The 17,264-nt window shown below is 31.3% G+C and overlaps 1 protein-coding gene across 19 annotated transcripts in view; it reads right to left on the bottom strand.

Moving 5' to 3' along the window:
- The window catches only part of LOC130893399 (zinc finger protein 37-like), a 225,185-nt gene that overhangs the window by 65,461 nt on the left and 142,460 nt on the right, over positions 1 to 17,264 (bottom strand). For all 19 annotated transcript variants that reach the window (XR_009059199.1, XR_009059200.1, XM_057799466.1 and 16 more), the window contains one exon: positions 12,701 to 12,926. Coding sequence is in view for 17 of the 19 variants with exons in the window: in XM_057799466.1 (XP_057655449.1) it covers positions 12,701 to 12,926 (226 nt within the window). In the remaining 2 variants the exon portion in view is untranslated. The remainder of the gene's footprint in view (positions 1 to 12,700; positions 12,927 to 17,264) is intronic.

Below are 17,264 nucleotides of genomic sequence, written 5' to 3'. Positions count from 1 at the left end.
GATTCAGAATATGCGTTGGAAAATTATTTAAGACGGAGACCAACCTAGCAGAATATCAACTGAGGTAAATAATGAACGTTTCTAGAGCAGATTCAAGACATCATCGTCAGGAGAATATTCGAAAAGCCATAATATCTAGATAAGAGAGTTGACAGACTAGGGAAGATTGTGGTAGTCATCTAAGGCCAAGGAAACAGTTGGATTATGACTTGTAGGGAAGAAACCAAGAACTTAAGAAGGAAGAAAGAAAAATGATCATATAATAGAAGGCTTGGTAAGCTATAATAAATATCTTGAGAAGGGGTAGTTTCTTCTTGAATATCGTTTTTAATCATAATAAGTCAACCAAGAAATTTTATAGGCTACGAATAACACCTATTAAATTGCTCTTGCTCTTACTGGAACACTACATATTTCTTTGAGAGAAGAGCTTTGATAAAACGGGATTAGTTGAGTGTGTCATATAACTAATTGCTTATAGTTATAGACGATAATTGGGTTTCTTTTTCTAAACGTCTAACCAAATACCAAATAGATTACAATATATTATCCATTGAAATTAGCAGTTTTCAGTTCTATAATTAAGAAACATTAATATTGGGTAATAAATTTCTTCTAAGGAATATGAAATTTTAGTTTTCAGTACCAAGACCAACTATATGGGTAGAAGTAAATGGTACCTGTATACATAAGTTGTCATAAAAAATTACGATAATACTCATTTCATAAGTCTTTTCTCTTCTATTCGCATGTTAACGATGTAGTTATTACGAGCAGTGCCGTACAATTGGATATATTGGAAACTACCAACACTTTTTTCCAAAAAACAAAAAAAAAATCGTTTATACAGTTGTTTGGTTCTACTAGCAATTACGTACGATAGAGTGGCAGAAGATAATATAGAAGAATATAACAAGAATAGAAGGGACAATCGCATAGGTCAGTATTAAAAATTACGAAAAAAACGATAACTCATTCATTCATTGCTCTGTGTGGAAATCAAATCAATAATTCAACTGTAGCTCTCGTAATTTATCAAATTACTGCACTGTAGTTTGCCGAAAGCTGGGAATTATATGATGGCGATGCTTGTGTTGAAACAAATAGAAAACCTTTTACAAGATAAACAACAGAATCTCATAATAACAAGCAATTTAAATCGACAGATTATAATAAAATTACAACAAATAAAGTGCAAGCTTTGTGGGGTTATCGCGGGAAAAAAACTTTTCATGGCCGATTAGATAGTCTGCGCGATAGACTGGATTTTCGATTGTTTCTTGGTCTCTAATAGGTAATAGTGAATCCATGCTTCGTCACGAAACTATGCAGAAACGACGGACGATATACATCATGCCGACACCCATTGTTGGATTTTGTTATATTATCCTTCGTGGTAGCTGTTTTTGAGGTATTTGGGTGGGTCTCTTCGAAAACGACGGACGAAGCTCGTTCAACATATTTTTGTAGGAAAGGAATCACCATACACAGTATCCAAAAGTTCTCTACATTTCAAAATGAAATAAACTTATCGGCTTGCCTTGGTATTTACTGCTAATATTAAACCAAGATCATTACTATACTGTTTAAAGTCCTTTTCGATAATAACCGAGTTAGATTTTTCAAAGATCTAAGATAAACTTTGGGTTGTATTCTACGAAGATGTTAACTTGGTCACACAGTGCAATTGTGAGTGTTGATGTAGTGATAAATGGTATTCTCAGGAAATTTCACATTTAATTGAATTGAATTTAATTTGTCAAAGCTTGGGGTACAAAATTATGAAGTATGTGACACTCAAAATATCTTTAGACCCCCTAAGATGATAATAGTTCTAGTTTAGCTTAACCATGCCACAGAATTAACTGATATTTCAGATATTTCAACGCACGCCAGTGGTTTACTTTGGAATTTTTTTTCCTATCCTCCTCGATTAATATTCTTCAAGTTGAGCGGCTCTTTTTAGAAAACGATGATAAATTAAAAAGTCGTAAAAATTTAAATATGGCCGTTATGTCCAATATGAACTTGTTAAGCCATCTAATGACAGGTCAAGAAGCGGAAGAATTTTAAGTGTGAAAAAGTGGAAAAATTTCGGTTCTTTCAACGTATTTTAATATACATAGAGGGCATGAGTTGATGAGAGCCATTCTTTCTTTTTTTGGCTTAACAACTCAACAATTTGAAAAATAATCACGATCAAATTAACATTTAATCGTTCAAATTTTTATACAAGGACCAATCTAATTTTTAAAACTGGAAATTTATATTTGTGAGCTCCATTTTGGTGGCAATACGAGGGTTTTTAGAAAATTACAATTTGCAATTATCTTATTACAAAAATTTCATTAATGGTACCAAAATGTTCTACCTACTTTCAGCACATTTTTTGTCTTTGAAGAGTATAGAGCCAAAACTGATTAATAAAGTCGATGTGGATGGACTGTAAGACTTTTGACGGCAAAAATCCGTGAATGTAAAGCGACTTGTGGCAAAAAGAAGAAGAAAGAAAGACGTTAGCCCATTTTAAAGTCTCTTTCTTCTTACGTTGTTTACAGTTGAGAAACGAAGACCCAATAGTCGTTACTCCTCCGTTATCTTCATTTATCATAATAATAGTAAGTACTAAATTTCAAATCAACGTTTTCAAAATAATTTACTCCATAGAATTCAAGATTGGGTATGCCAATTTTTTGAGAAAAAAATATTTTGATAACGAGTGATATTAGTAGTAATATTCGGCAAAAATTTCAACTAATTTGTAATATTTCTCATATTCTCAATAAATTCAGTGCTAGAAAATTAGAATTAACGACTTATTCATAAAGTAGAAGATTAACATGATAAGGAAGTTGGTGGATTATGCCTGAGAAGACTGCATTAGGCATCTAAGGTCAAGGAATCATGACAAGTGGCGAAAACGTCAAGGAGATGAAAAGGAAGTTAAGTCAACATTCACATTATTTTCTAACCTTAATAAAGGAGAAGTTGACGTTAATCGGCTTTGGAAAATCCTTATAAACCTTTTTTTCCCCTTCTTTTTCTCTGTCCAATTTTAGATTGGATATGCCGATTTTAACACATTTCAAATCTCGATACTACTAAGTATTAAAAGTAATTTTTGTCAAAAAATTGTGATTCTTTTCCAACTTCTATAAATGTATTAAATAGATAAGAATTGAATAAGATTGTAACAATATTCATAATTCAGTATTAGAAAAGCTGATTGTATGAAATGAAACCCTAGATTTTTCTCGACCTGTATATATAGGGTTATAGATCAATATCTAAGTCAAAGGGTTGACAAACTGGGGTATGCATTGCTTAATTTTAATTTCAATTCTTTATGAACGCACTTAGGGCGAATGAAGATCGGGAAAAATGAGGGGTTGAAGTTTTTAGTTCTCTTTGAATATATTTCGTATATGTTATTGCTGTTTAGATACCTTACGACTAAAACAGAATTTTTTCCTCATTCATAATCCATTATCTAAAACTATACTAAATGATCAATGTTCAATTTTAAAAATATCCATTTCCAATAGAAGAGAAGTAAAAAATGAAGATGTGTACTTATTATTGGAGAGGGAAAATTATATACTACATTTTTGGGTATGTAAGGAAAATATGAATCAAAGATATTTATGTTATTGGGTCGGGAAAACACTATATCTTCGAATTGGATAGTAACGAAAATATTCTAACGGTAGATGGAGACAACAGAACAGAACCAAGATTCACTGACGACATTTTCCTAGTCACAAATAGCTTTGAAGACCTAGAATAACATTTCAACCAGCTCAACAGCTCAACTCAACGAAGGCAACGCAAAAATTCGGACAAAATTGTATCATCTATTTGTTTCAAGCTCATATTACTAGTACTGCTGTAAAACCTGACAACTGAAGAGCTTATAAAGAAGTTTCCAGTTGCGCAACGGTCTATGACGCTATGTATGCTGAACATAATAAAGATATACCGTGAATAATTTAATCTATAAAATAAAATCCTTGAATTGGCAATAGTCAGGACATCTAGCCAGAAGGATAACACAATGACACTGAAAAGAGTCAAGACACCAAAAGGATGCTCATACGAGAGATGGAATTAAGATATCAGGAAAGGTTTTTGAGGTGTCTAGAAGTTGTATAAGAAAATTTTTGTGTTTTTGTTAACATCTTTTATAATTTTCTTGTCCTTTTTAATGTACTTTACCGTTTTATCTATTCATCTTATTATTTTGTTGTTAGTTTCGATGGTATTTTCATGAATAACAAGTTTTACTCTTGAACTAGTATAACTTGGATCTGCTGCCACTTACAACAATACCCTAAACGTATGTTTAATCTTAGAGATTGAGAAATATTTGTCTTAAACTGTTTTATGTATTTTTTATCCGTATAAAACGAAACCACAAACGTAAAATCACAAAACAATTAACCTGAATTACACTCAATAAAATCCGATAAAGAGTTACGAAAAGTCAATTTCCTGGGTTTTCCTAGCAGCGTGAAAAATGATAACCCGCCGATTAAACTTTTTTCCACGTTGTCGATTAACCCATTTAGTCTGCGAAAAATCACTGATCGTTTGTGTATCGCCGCTTTTAATCTGAGAGGGAAGTCGAGACTGATAGCTGCAAAAAATGCGGCAAAAAACTCACCCGTTATGAATTGATTTCAAATAAACAGGGCCCTCTAATCGTTTTATTAAAAGAGAAAATTAAATATTTTCTTTTCCAATCAAGCTGGACTCAACAGGCGATCAGGCGTAGATTGATATTTTCTCGATTAGGAACACGGCCAACGTTTTATTGGGTAAGTGGGAGCGCTGGACATGCTATTTTTTTGTAATCTAATTATTGGATGAAATTGTGATTATGAAATATATTACTTTTAGGAAATTGGGATCAAGAAAAGATTAAAAAGATTATTCATGAGTCATTTCGAAATTGAAATATTCTAGGAATTTCCAAGCTTAGCCAATTTTTATTCTCAATACAATCCCTTCGATATTTTTCACTTCATTACCGGTATAAAAAATTAATTACAAATCATTTGATAAACAGATTGGAAAGAATAAGGGTATAATTTATTTGTACTGTATAAAAGGCACATTTACTATAATTTAGTAAATTATTTACAACACGACAGAAAAATTGAAAGCCCATAAATGAAATAGTGAAACAGAAAAAGACACTGTCCAGAATAAACAAAGGATACAAAAGATGATAAATTTGAAAAACGGAATGTATATATATATATATATATATATATATATATATATATATATATGTAGAACAAAACAAGAAATTGCTTGAAAAAGAGGAAGGAATTGGATCAAACTCAATATAAATAGTCCCACACAAAATTGGGATATAAATTAATTACTACTAATTAAAAAATTTTTCTTGGCCGCTCTCTCAAGCTTTGCATAGCCCTTTTCGCGGTCCATATTCCTACATCTTCAACTTGGTCATCAACCTTTTTCATTTTTAACTACCCATATCTATTTGTTCCCAGTTTGTTACCCCATTTTTTAACTAATCTTCACCTCCTCCAACTATATTGATCTTGGTCCTCCCCTTCTACTTCTGGAGCTGCTACGCAGTAGAAAATCGGACTATTAGGAGAGAAGATAAAACAAAAATAATACCGAATACATTTAGAAAGTAACAGAGCAACAACCAGTTGTAGAAATAATGAAGAATTAGTTAACTACTATGATATAGTCAGAAAGACATTTCAACAAAAATAATAATGGAAGCTGGAAAAACTATTAAAAGCGAAGAAGATGCCGAAAATTATCGATAGATTATATGTGGATATAGAAGAGTTGAGGAAGATGGGAACAGACAGAATACAGCTCTCTGAAGCTGAGTAATATAAATGAGTTTCCTGGACATTCATTCATCCCAGATTTTCGCTTAATCTGTAAAGAAGTTGGAGATAATGAAGTTTATAGCTGAGTAAGAAACAGTTTTTAAGCTTTGAAGAGACTAGATCAACCATTATTAGTATAAGGCTAGCAATATATTCATCAAACAACCTGTACAATAACATTTCAAATTTTTCCTGTAGTAAGGATTTTTTTCTAAAACAAGACAAAGATAAAAGGATAAAACTTTTAAAGAAATGAGCTTGTAGCCAGCAGGATTGATGACATAGTTATAAATATTATGTGTAAGTCTCTAAAAAATCGTGATATGAGAAACATTATTGAATAGATTTTTCACCAAAATATTTCAGTTTCAGTATCGACGAATCTGAGGAAGACGATATAGCTACTCGAGTGTGAAATTCTGTTTCTTCTATATATTTTTATCATAACTTTACACACACTGAAATATAGTTGTCGTAAGAAACACTATGAAAATTTTTTTATTAAAATCCCGCATTTCACATCAATTTTGTCATAGCTTTAATTTGTTGTCAAATCGGCCAGTTCAAAAATGTGTCGCAAAAGCTACAGCCAAATTCAAACTGAAATTGTGAATATTTCCATTCTCGTATCGTTCCCCAGCTTCTTTGATGGTATTTTAAAACTTATATCTTAGTGACCATTAACAATAAAATGAATCCTATCTCATTTTACTTAGTTGTGACAAAAAATCGATTTCTCCGAACAAGTTTCTGTTATAGAAATGAACAGTTTTGCAACCAGATGACACATTTGATTAAATTTTATTCACATGAGTTGCTAGCTATATATTTCCAATTAAAATTGATTTAAATAACTTCTAGAGATAAATATGAAATCATAGCCAACACTAGATTAATACATTTTTTCTCAAGTAATCTCTTTATTTTTCCACATTGTGCTATTGAATATATGTCTACGTGTTTAATAGCTAACGAAGCGGTTTCTTCGTCGACCTACTCCTAATAATCAATTAACGATTTGGAATCATATTACTATGATGTAGAATATAGAGGTGTAAACTATAATAATATAACATATTATACAGTTTGCCTCTATTTCACGCATTGAAACAAGTAACGATTTCTGTTTCTGGTTTGTACGCATATATGAGAAAATTGGACCCCAGCGTCCAGCTATGGTGTTCGATTTTATGCAATACACGCGTCCAATGCGTTATTTTACCCAATTCACTGATTTACATACGAAAATGCATTGTACGATTGTGAAATGCTGTTTAGGTTGAAAATAGCTCTTGAAATCCGAACGTACACATTGTTATTTAAATGATGTTTCAGTTCTATTTTGACAGAAACATGACCCTTAATATTCAAGATAATTTATTTATCGTCCAATATATTCGATATGTTATTTATGTGTGTATATTTGCATAAATTACTTATAATGAGTATGTTCAATTGTTCATATAATTTCAATATAATCAGGATGATTTAATTCTTTCAATAATAATAGATTTGATTAGGTAATTTATATTTTGGATATTATTTTAAAAGTCCCAACAAATTTCTAAAAATACCGAAATATCCTAAGTGGTCATAACTGAAATATAATTTTGGTCTTTTTAGAGAATATAGAGGCACACAATCTAATTATGATTTTTCTAACGTCCATCAATAATTTAAGATATGATAATTGAAATTTGGCAACCTTTAAGCCTTCGAATTTATTTGTTTCATTTCTATTTCCAATTCTTCTCAATTCATTGCAAGTATCAAACAACGATGATGAATTTCTTATTTCTAAATCACATTTCCATGAAGACAGTTGGGAAAATCTCACGTAAATCATGTATAGTTCTGAGTAGGAGTGTACCGATGAATACTTTTTTCTTGAAAGTACTCTTTATGTAGATGTTGAAATTATAACCTCCGAAAATGCCAACGATTATCCAGCAATGTCACTGCTGGCCTTATCTTGTTGAAACCGCCGAAGACGACGTCATCTAAATAACAGTAACATCTTCACCATCAATATCTTCAATGCAATACGTACTAATCTCGTTCTGTACGGTCACTTTGCAGCTTTTTTTTTAGATACCTATCAAAACCAAGTTTATTAATATGAACCCTTCCACTGAATATGACTTTGGTCTGAGAATTATACATAATACGGAAAATTTGGATTTTGTAGGGCATATTCATACAATCCATAGCCCTGACAATCATATTTTAGTTGAAATAAATATGGAAGTCCACCTACGTCTTTTAACGAACTCCCAAACGACGTATCGCAGATATTTAACTCCGGTTAACTGATTGTAAAAGCAAATTGACCACAAGTTCATGGTTTTCATTTGTTCTTCTGGGTACTGGCCTACCAGTCCTTCATTTCTGTTGACATAATATATTGCGAGAACAACGAAATTTTCAACAATAGAAATTGTATTAGTTGTTGAATATTTATTAATTTATTCGCGATTTTATTATATTTATATTCTTCAAAACATTTTTCTCAATTGTAAGACTGCAAAGTTTTTCAGAAAAACAAAGAAGGATCCATTTAATGCTTAGGTTAGGCTAGGTTAGGTACAGTACGGTCGGATTAGGTTAGGTTAGGTCAGATTAATTTAGGTTAAGTTGGGTTGACTTTACCTTTAAATATTCAATTATTGGTAAAACCGGACTTATTTTTCAACATATAGGACTTCGTTCAATGGATTGTGCGACCTTAAAACACCAAACTAGCGTATTTTATTATAATTTTAAAGCAAGAAGGTACAGAAGTATTTTCACAAATATTTATAGGTTAGTACCTTCAAGAACGTGTGCAAAATTTGTTTCTGACATATTAGTTTCACATCTAATCATATTTTTCACCTAAACATCAATGGAACTCACTTTGTTTAAAACTGATTATACAATTTTTTTTGCATGTCCTCCTCAACATACCCATTTATAAAAAAATTTTTATTATCGTCATCGATAAACAATATTCAGTTGGACTTCTTTGTAATGACCAGAACTATGTTTTATGAAATCACCTTCGAGAATCTTAAATCCATTCATAATTGGGACAAGGTCAGAAAATGCATTTTACTGCAGTTGTACTCGATGACTAGTGGGACCGGTCTGCTTGTATACCAAGTGTTGTGAAAGTAAACCAGATATACATAGATGAATATGTTCATCGATTTTTTAGATTTTGTTCGCACAACATGCCATTCATGATATTATTATTTAACAGAATTGTTGAATACTATTAATGTGATAGTAATTAAAATGTCACACCTATATTTTCGAGAAATACAAGTTATAATGAATAACATAAAATACTACTAGCAATATTGACAATTCGATGGAATTATTTAATTTTTACACATGTTTGTATGTAGAGTATTATGCCTTATACAAGAATATTCTCAATTGGCAATCAACGTAAAAACCTTTTTTTTGAATATTTCACGATGGATTTTTATTTTATACTGGAAAGTAAAACATTTATCTGGAAAATCATAAAGCTACCAGCATTGCTTACATTCCAGTCCGAATGCCAAAGACCAAAAACCCAAGACTTTTACACGTAAGGAATTAATCTCTTGAAAAAGAACCAGATCATCCAATTCTTCTGATAAAGTTTTAAACAGCTTTGCATTAATAATGAGTTTAAGTCTGACGCACGAACATTCTATGGAGATATAGAAGATTCCAATGAAATTGTTATAATCAATAAACCTGTCAATAAAGCAAAAGTATCTAATTTGTTTACCCTGTCAGGATAATACAGCTATAAAAAGACTAAGATAATGAAAAACAATTGCAATTGCCAAAGGTTTGATCGACGACAGTATAAATAAAAAGTAGGAACGATGACAAAAATATTACAAGTACAACGACTTATTTATATTATGAAAAATCGACCTGTAACTTTCAATGGAAATTATCATGTTGTCTTTTTTTTTCTGAAAGCTGCAGATTATGTATGATAGTCAATTCGCGACGATTACTCATTCAGAGAAATTAAATATAACTTCTAGGATATCATCTTCCGGTGTTTTCGCAGCTGTGATAAAACGCTTTCCTCCTGCGTCGTTTTGTTTACGAGGATTCTCCCTTTTCTTCGGTTTTTGACTATTCAGTAGCCTCTTTCCACGTTAATTCTATCCGTTGCAACTTTTCCCGATAGTTCGTACAGGTCTACATATTTTTCTTTTGCTTGTTGTATGACCTATACATCTTTATTTTTCCTTCGTAATCATACGTCTTCGGTTATGTTCCAGAAGGGATTTATTACTTATCCTGTTTGGGCAAAAATTTTTACATATGGCAGGCATCTGCTGATGAACGATTCAATTTTCTAGAACATCTTTCTATTATAATTCGGACACATACAACAGAAAATCGTATATAATTGTTTGGCTTCAATTGACTTTAATATAGTTTGTATTGATGTTTTATGCTTCTAAACCGTTTTGATTTTTGGCCTCTTTTGATTAAACGTTTTTATATTATGATAAAGAGTGAAAGTAGTCAAATTTTTACCTCTCTAATTTCAAATCAGAAGAGACTCATAATCAAGACGATTTAGAAACATAAATAAATAGAAAGATATATTAAATGAGAAATTGAAGATATTTATTGATGTTTTTATAGATACTTTGTTATATGTGTCTGTATGATTATCATAGCCACTGAATTGTTTTCGAAAAGTCCCGTTCAAACAGTTAAGGTTCTATTTTATAGATGAATGTAAATAAATAAGTATTTAAGTTGACGGTTTAGTGCCTATTTGATAATATAGAAGCACAACCTTCGTAAAAACTGAAATAATTATTTTAAAAACAATATTCTAAATTACTATGGATATTATTATTAATAATTTTTCTCTAGGAAACTTTTTTTATTAAAAAAGGAAAGAGTTAAGCTCAACCGAAGGTAATTGATTTGAAGGTTGTGTTATTGCAATTTCCTCGATATCGGATTAAAAACTTTGAAATAAAAAAGTTTCCTCAAACTTTTTTTTACTCTGTAATCTTCATAATCTCTCGTATTCCGCATAGAATTGTTCATTTAATTTTCAATTTAATTGTGGTATTTTCATTCAGCATTTGTTATAAAGAAATTATTTAACCAAGATTTTTTGAACTAACTAGGAGCAAAAGCATGTATTTCATTCTTCAAGTACCGAAATAACGAGATTCAATAAAAAAATATGTAATGACTATGTGTTTCACGATAACGGTATGCCTCTCTTGCTAATTTTAATCGACCAATTTGAGCATTTCAAAATAATAATCAATAATTGATAGCATTAAGAAAATAAACTCAGTTTCATCTATTTTTATCACGTGAAACTTTAATTAAATTCAAATTTATTTTAAAATAAAATTTAATCACACACGTTTACGTAAACTTAAAACGTATGGCAAACAATCAATTTTGTTTTGCTACTTAATAAATCTTCGTACATCATGAAAAATTATTTATGTCTTCAAACATTGTTTCCACAGTAGTAAAAGCACGATAAAAATTAAATAATGAACGAATGTATGCGCTTAAGGCACTGAACGTTACTTTATTACCAGACTAAAGTTTTTGACATGTGTAAATTATAATGTTGTTTTGAATTACCGAAAATGAATCAAGTACTTAACTATAACTAATAACTATAATAATAATGCAGGTTATCAGACAAAAAATAACTACGCTAATTGTTGGATCTTCATCAACTCAAACTTAATATAATATCCGCAGCTATATTTATAAAAAGCCACGAGGGGATGATGCGTATTGACTTGGAGCAAAACAAGTGCAAAGTGTATTGCAAATGATGAATTTCGAAAGTTGTTTGACATTATGTAAGTATCTTGAATCATGACTGCGAATGACCAAACAGTTTTTTCTTCAGCTACATACTTTCCAGAACGAAGAGAAAACTTTTAAATTGATAAAATTAGTTGGTTGAAATTTGTTTGGTAATTTCTTTCTAAAATTTATTGATCAATGGAGACACATCTGCGCTGGCTTTTGACTGAAATATATTGCATTTAGAATTTCTTCGCACGTTGTATTGCCCCATGTCCTTTGTCAATAACAATTCTACCAATAAAATATTGTCAAGCTCTAGCATTCATAGGAACTTTCTCAAAGACCCGATCCATCCAGATCACTATCGATGAAACCACCCAGAATGGTTTTAGGTCAACGCTGGTGTTCCCCAGAGATGCACCTTGTCACCGACTCCTTTTCTCTTGTACATCAACGATCTACTCGTTCTAATCAAATCTATAGGCATCAAGAGATCACCAACATCGATACCGATTTTGAAATTCCAGCAATCTGATTGGCCGGATTAGCTGAGACAGCCTCACAAAAACTTGGAGGGTGATCGACTCAATACAGAAGAGAGTAATTCGCTCATAGGCGATTCGGAGCTGATCACAAATTTGGGCAGCTTAGAACATAGAAGAAAGGACTCCGATTTAAAGATACCATCAACATTTTACCACTTAGAGCAGTTTTTGCAGGACCTACATGACAGGCACACGTGGTTCTCCTCGTGGAACCCCTTCCTTTGGAGAAGTACTTTGGAATCAGCTACCAAGGCACGTTTTTTCTTAACACTACAAACTATAGAAGTTTACCCCCTTCTGTACTCGCTTCTTACATAAAAAAGTTGACAAAGTCAAAATTAATAACTATGAAACAGCAAAAAGTTTTTTGTTGTTAAAATTTTGGCTCCTATAGACCGATATATTGATTAATTATTGTCTTTATTAAAAATAAACATTAAATTTAGAGTCAACATAATTTAGTAAACTTACCCGTATGAAGTCTTGTGTGTTGTTGAACGTGACTGAGTTGTTTGAACCTCCTGTCACAATAGGAACATTTGTAAGGTTTTTCGCCAGTATGTACTCGGATATGTTGCACAAGTTGGTGATTGCTGCTGAATGACTTGAGACATTGTTGGCATTGGTGAGGTTTCACTTCGGAACGTCCCGCTAGGTCTCTGGCATGCATCTGCATAGCAGATTTATGCATGAAAATCTGTAAGAAATCATTAAGAATTTTATTTATCGCGAATATTTGTTGGTTGTGAGTTTGAAGTAGTGTTGTGTGTATTTGGTTTGAAATTTATAGTATGTGACACTAAGTAGCTTATTATTGTCTTTTTTCTTATTAAATTATTTTGTTTTCTTGTTAAGGATCCACATATTAAAAATATAACATTTTGTTTTGAGGAAACATTCGAAAAATTATGAAGGGTCACTAGTTTTTTTTATGCTTTAGCTCCAGTCATATTTATATCTTTAAAAAGTCCCAACTTCCGCTACATTATTATCTGGAAAATAAATTCTGTAAAACCTAAAAGAAATGGTCATTAATAATAAAACTGAAAATTAAAGTAGCCGAAAACTGTACGGAGACATTTTAAACGTTTCGCGTGATATATATCTGTAGTGGTTTTAGATATTGCTTTTTTCATTTAGTGTGAAACAGAAGTATAATGTCTTTTTTATCTCTGGGGACGACCGAGGAAAAGGGTTGACACATAAATCATAATTTTAATTCTCGTGGACTGCTTCATTAAGTCTCAATCGAGAAAAAATGTCGCGAGAGGCCGAAACAAAGTCATGATTATGATAATCATTTACGAGGTTCTCAGATACACATGTACAGAAAAAAGGATAGTAATTGGAAACAAAACTACTTAGATTCGAAAATTTTAAATTCGATTAGTGTCTACTATTAGATTTATTGTTAAAACTGTTCATTATTCTGATGGCTTTACTGATGTAATCTTTTGACGTTTGCTTTTCCTTTCACTGCTTTCTACTAGCTTTTGGAGACTTTTCCATGATGATGTATCTTTGAATTTATTCATAAATCAATAGTCCAACTAATATCAATATTTTGAAGTTTGATACTTGGAGCATGCATTCAAGATGTGGAAGCGAAAAAGTAGGGATACCTCTCAGTGACATCACTACACATATGGCAAACAGAATCAAAACAACAACCAATGAAAGATGATACCGTATCGTGAAACATAAAAAGAGGAAATAAGACATTTTGAAACCTTGAGATAGATAAGGTAAATGTTCAAATGTGTATCTTTGGAAAAAAGGTTAGACATTATGTGTGAATACTTTTATCTTATTTATCTTAACCCGTTTTACAACACATTTGCGAGAAAGGGTATTTTAATATAAATTCATGTGTGGAATCAAAATTAAGATCGTTAATAGTACATCAGAATTCAGAAATCTACTAAGAACCAGATCTAATTTCGAAGTGCTTAAGACCTACCCAAACATACAGCTAAGAAAGCTGGCAGACTGGACCAGGTAAGACTAGGTATACAAGAATGAGAAAACAGCTGTAGCACGACCAACAGTGAAGATACTGCTTAGCTATGTTATTAACTTTTCTTTTGTCGCTTTCCATCTTCCCAAAATGATCGGAGGGAGTTAAATGAAGTGAATAAGGCTGACGAGGCAATAAATCTTACCAATAGTGGACGAATGGACGGATTAAGCTATTTTATTTAACAAATGCAGATTTTTATAAAATTTGTATCAACCAATCAGCATAATAATGATCAGTTGTGTTGTGTTGGTTTTTGGCGGAATAATTGACTTGGATTACGTTTAAAGATATCCGAAAATTCGTTAGAATTTTTCAAATGAGCGAGGTTTTGTTAAGCATTAAGTAATCCACCCACTTATCTACTCGTAGCTCCAAGAAACCGTTATTCTTAATTACTTGTTTATCACGAAAAATCTTTTGTCTGACTTATATTAACGTACATTATATAACATGCTAAATTATCACCTTATTTGTATTAATTACAATGTTATAAATATTTTGTTGTACTGAAGTTCCCGCATGAAAAGTTCCTCATTGAATGCAAATATGAAATTTACTTAGTTGAAACAACATTCTTCAATTTTTTTCGTACCGCTTGGACGATTAGTTGAGCTGAACCCATTCAATAGTTAAATGAATCAGATCAGGACTAAGAAGTTTTTTACTAAAATGGTTGGTAACTTGATTGTGTAGCAAAAAAATATTAAGTTACACGCATTTTTAAACTTTAGAAGGTAGTTTGAAAACTTATTTTCTTGTAAGTACGACTCCATTTAATATAAAATAAACTAAACCATTACCAGTAATAAAATTGACTATATAGAAAAGAAACATATTAGGAGACTACTCTGGAAGCTTTTGAAGAGACTAACAAAGTTTTTAATGCAGTGGAAGACAGTAGCAAGATGACAACCATGTTAGAAATTAAATTTCATATCTACCAAACTTATTTGTAACGTTACTATTTTTTTAAATAACTATATCGAGTGGATTATTGACACATTCTTTAATATTTAGATCCCAGTTAGATGAATTAGAGATATACAAACTCCATTCAGAATTACTGCTACAATATTTTCAATCAGTATGAAAATAATAACCTTTTGTGTAAGTCCACCAAAACAAAATTAACAATTAATTACTGCAATCTCAGTAAAGACATATGTACAACAAAAATTATTGACGGAAATAATAATAAAAAGAATTGATAACATTTATTTGAACTAATAAACGTTCTAAAGGACGAAGATGTATTCTTTACAAGATGATTCTTTCTTTATATAATGAAACAATGAAAATATTATAATGTATAATAACATGACGGATATTTGCAAATAAGACGATTCGATGATACAAAGCTTGCTTATTCTTGTGTGTATGTTCAAGAATTTGTGCAAATCAATGAAAGTAAGGCTAAGTTAGTATTAAATCTGGTTGTGATTCAATTATTTATTTGTTTACAACACCTTACCCCGTACCACCCAAGTGGCAATGAATAGGTCTGAAATATATAAATAAAAGTCGGCAATTTAACTAAGATAAAATGTTTTCTCTTTAGATAAATGTACAGATGACTAATTTTGTTATGTTAGTACTTATAGTCTAACAAAACAAAAATGAGAAGGCTAACACATGAGGTGTAGACTACTCTCAACTTCACTGATGGATTTACAAGCAGTCTGAGTATGTTGTGGTCTAAAAATGTATTGTTCACACAAAATTTTTGAAATTTTCACAGAAACAAATAGTCCGTCTTTGTTACTGTGTTTAAAAAATATTTATACAAACTTTGATAAAACATTGGCACTGCAATATGTTCACCAACGACAATTTGTTTGGGTAAAGAAGTTTACTTGAAAAGAGTGAAAATCTTTTAACGATCTACTTTCAGTTACATTATAAAGATAAAAAATTATATTTTTATCAAAAATTACCAAGTTATCGAATTGCAGAAATCAGTAAAGGCAACAAAAAATGAACAGCCTCCTACAGGCGGAAAATCTGTAAATCCATCACTGCTCAACTTTCTTGAAAAGTAAAAACTAAAAGCGTTGATATGCACACTTATTGTTGTGATTCACCGTTGATATCCTGGTTTGATCGAACCTTAGTATTTCGTACCCTACATTTCTCAATTGCCATCCATAATTCATCTTGGAAGTATTAGAAAGTGGAGGATCTTGAACCGTCGCTCATTTACCCCTCCTGATATCTATCGTATTCTACTGAAAACTATCAAAGGTTGATGTCTTTGAAAAAGCCTTTTAAAAGAAACTAGGTAAACCGTACGACTATCCATGTGTTTACATTTCGCGAGTGTGAGTGCTGAGCACTTATAAATGACGTAGTTTGGAGTTTCCTTCTCCTCCAAGCACCAGCGACACTCCCAATCGTTCGTGCTGCCTTAGTACGAATCTTGCTTATTATATCCCCAGGTCTGATTATAATATCAGTCATTAGTTGTATTTTATATATGTATTTAAACGAAGAAATGATTTATAAGTCTAATCTAGCTAATCTCTACGTAGAGACAATCTTGATTTTAGATTTTCAGTGATGAACTAATGAACTAACAAGGAATAGTGGGCTTATATTAGAATGAATTCGCTCTGATTCAATAAATAGAGTATTGGATAATATGAAGTAATCCAAATTAAAGTACAGATCGATGCTTATATTCTTTTTATTAAAACAAACATTTGGTTAAAACATTCATGATTTTTTTATGAGAAAAATACGGTTCTGTATTTTCAACAGTGTTTTCTGTTGGGGTTTTGATTAAAATTTACCTTCCAATCGAGCAGGAAGTATAGTAATTGAGTTCACGGCGCGTATAGGCAAACGTGTGTAGGAGTACCTACTACATTGATCAATATGCGTTTTCACTTTAATTGTACTGCTTCGTAAAAAAAAGCTGGAAAAGCAGATGTTCTTTGTTCATTTATGTAGGTTATTTATTAGTGTGATAGTCAGTTTTTTACATGGTTGATTTTTTTGTAAACGTGAATAATGGAC

The sequence above is a fragment of the Diorhabda carinulata genome, chromosome 4 (genome assembly GCF_026250575.1).
Source record: "Diorhabda carinulata isolate Delta chromosome 4, icDioCari1.1, whole genome shotgun sequence".
NCBI classification, from domain to species: domain Eukaryota; kingdom Metazoa; phylum Arthropoda; class Insecta; order Coleoptera; family Chrysomelidae; genus Diorhabda; species Diorhabda carinulata.
Note: the sequence above shows the minus strand (reverse complement) of the source record. Positions and strands in the feature narration are given on the sequence as shown.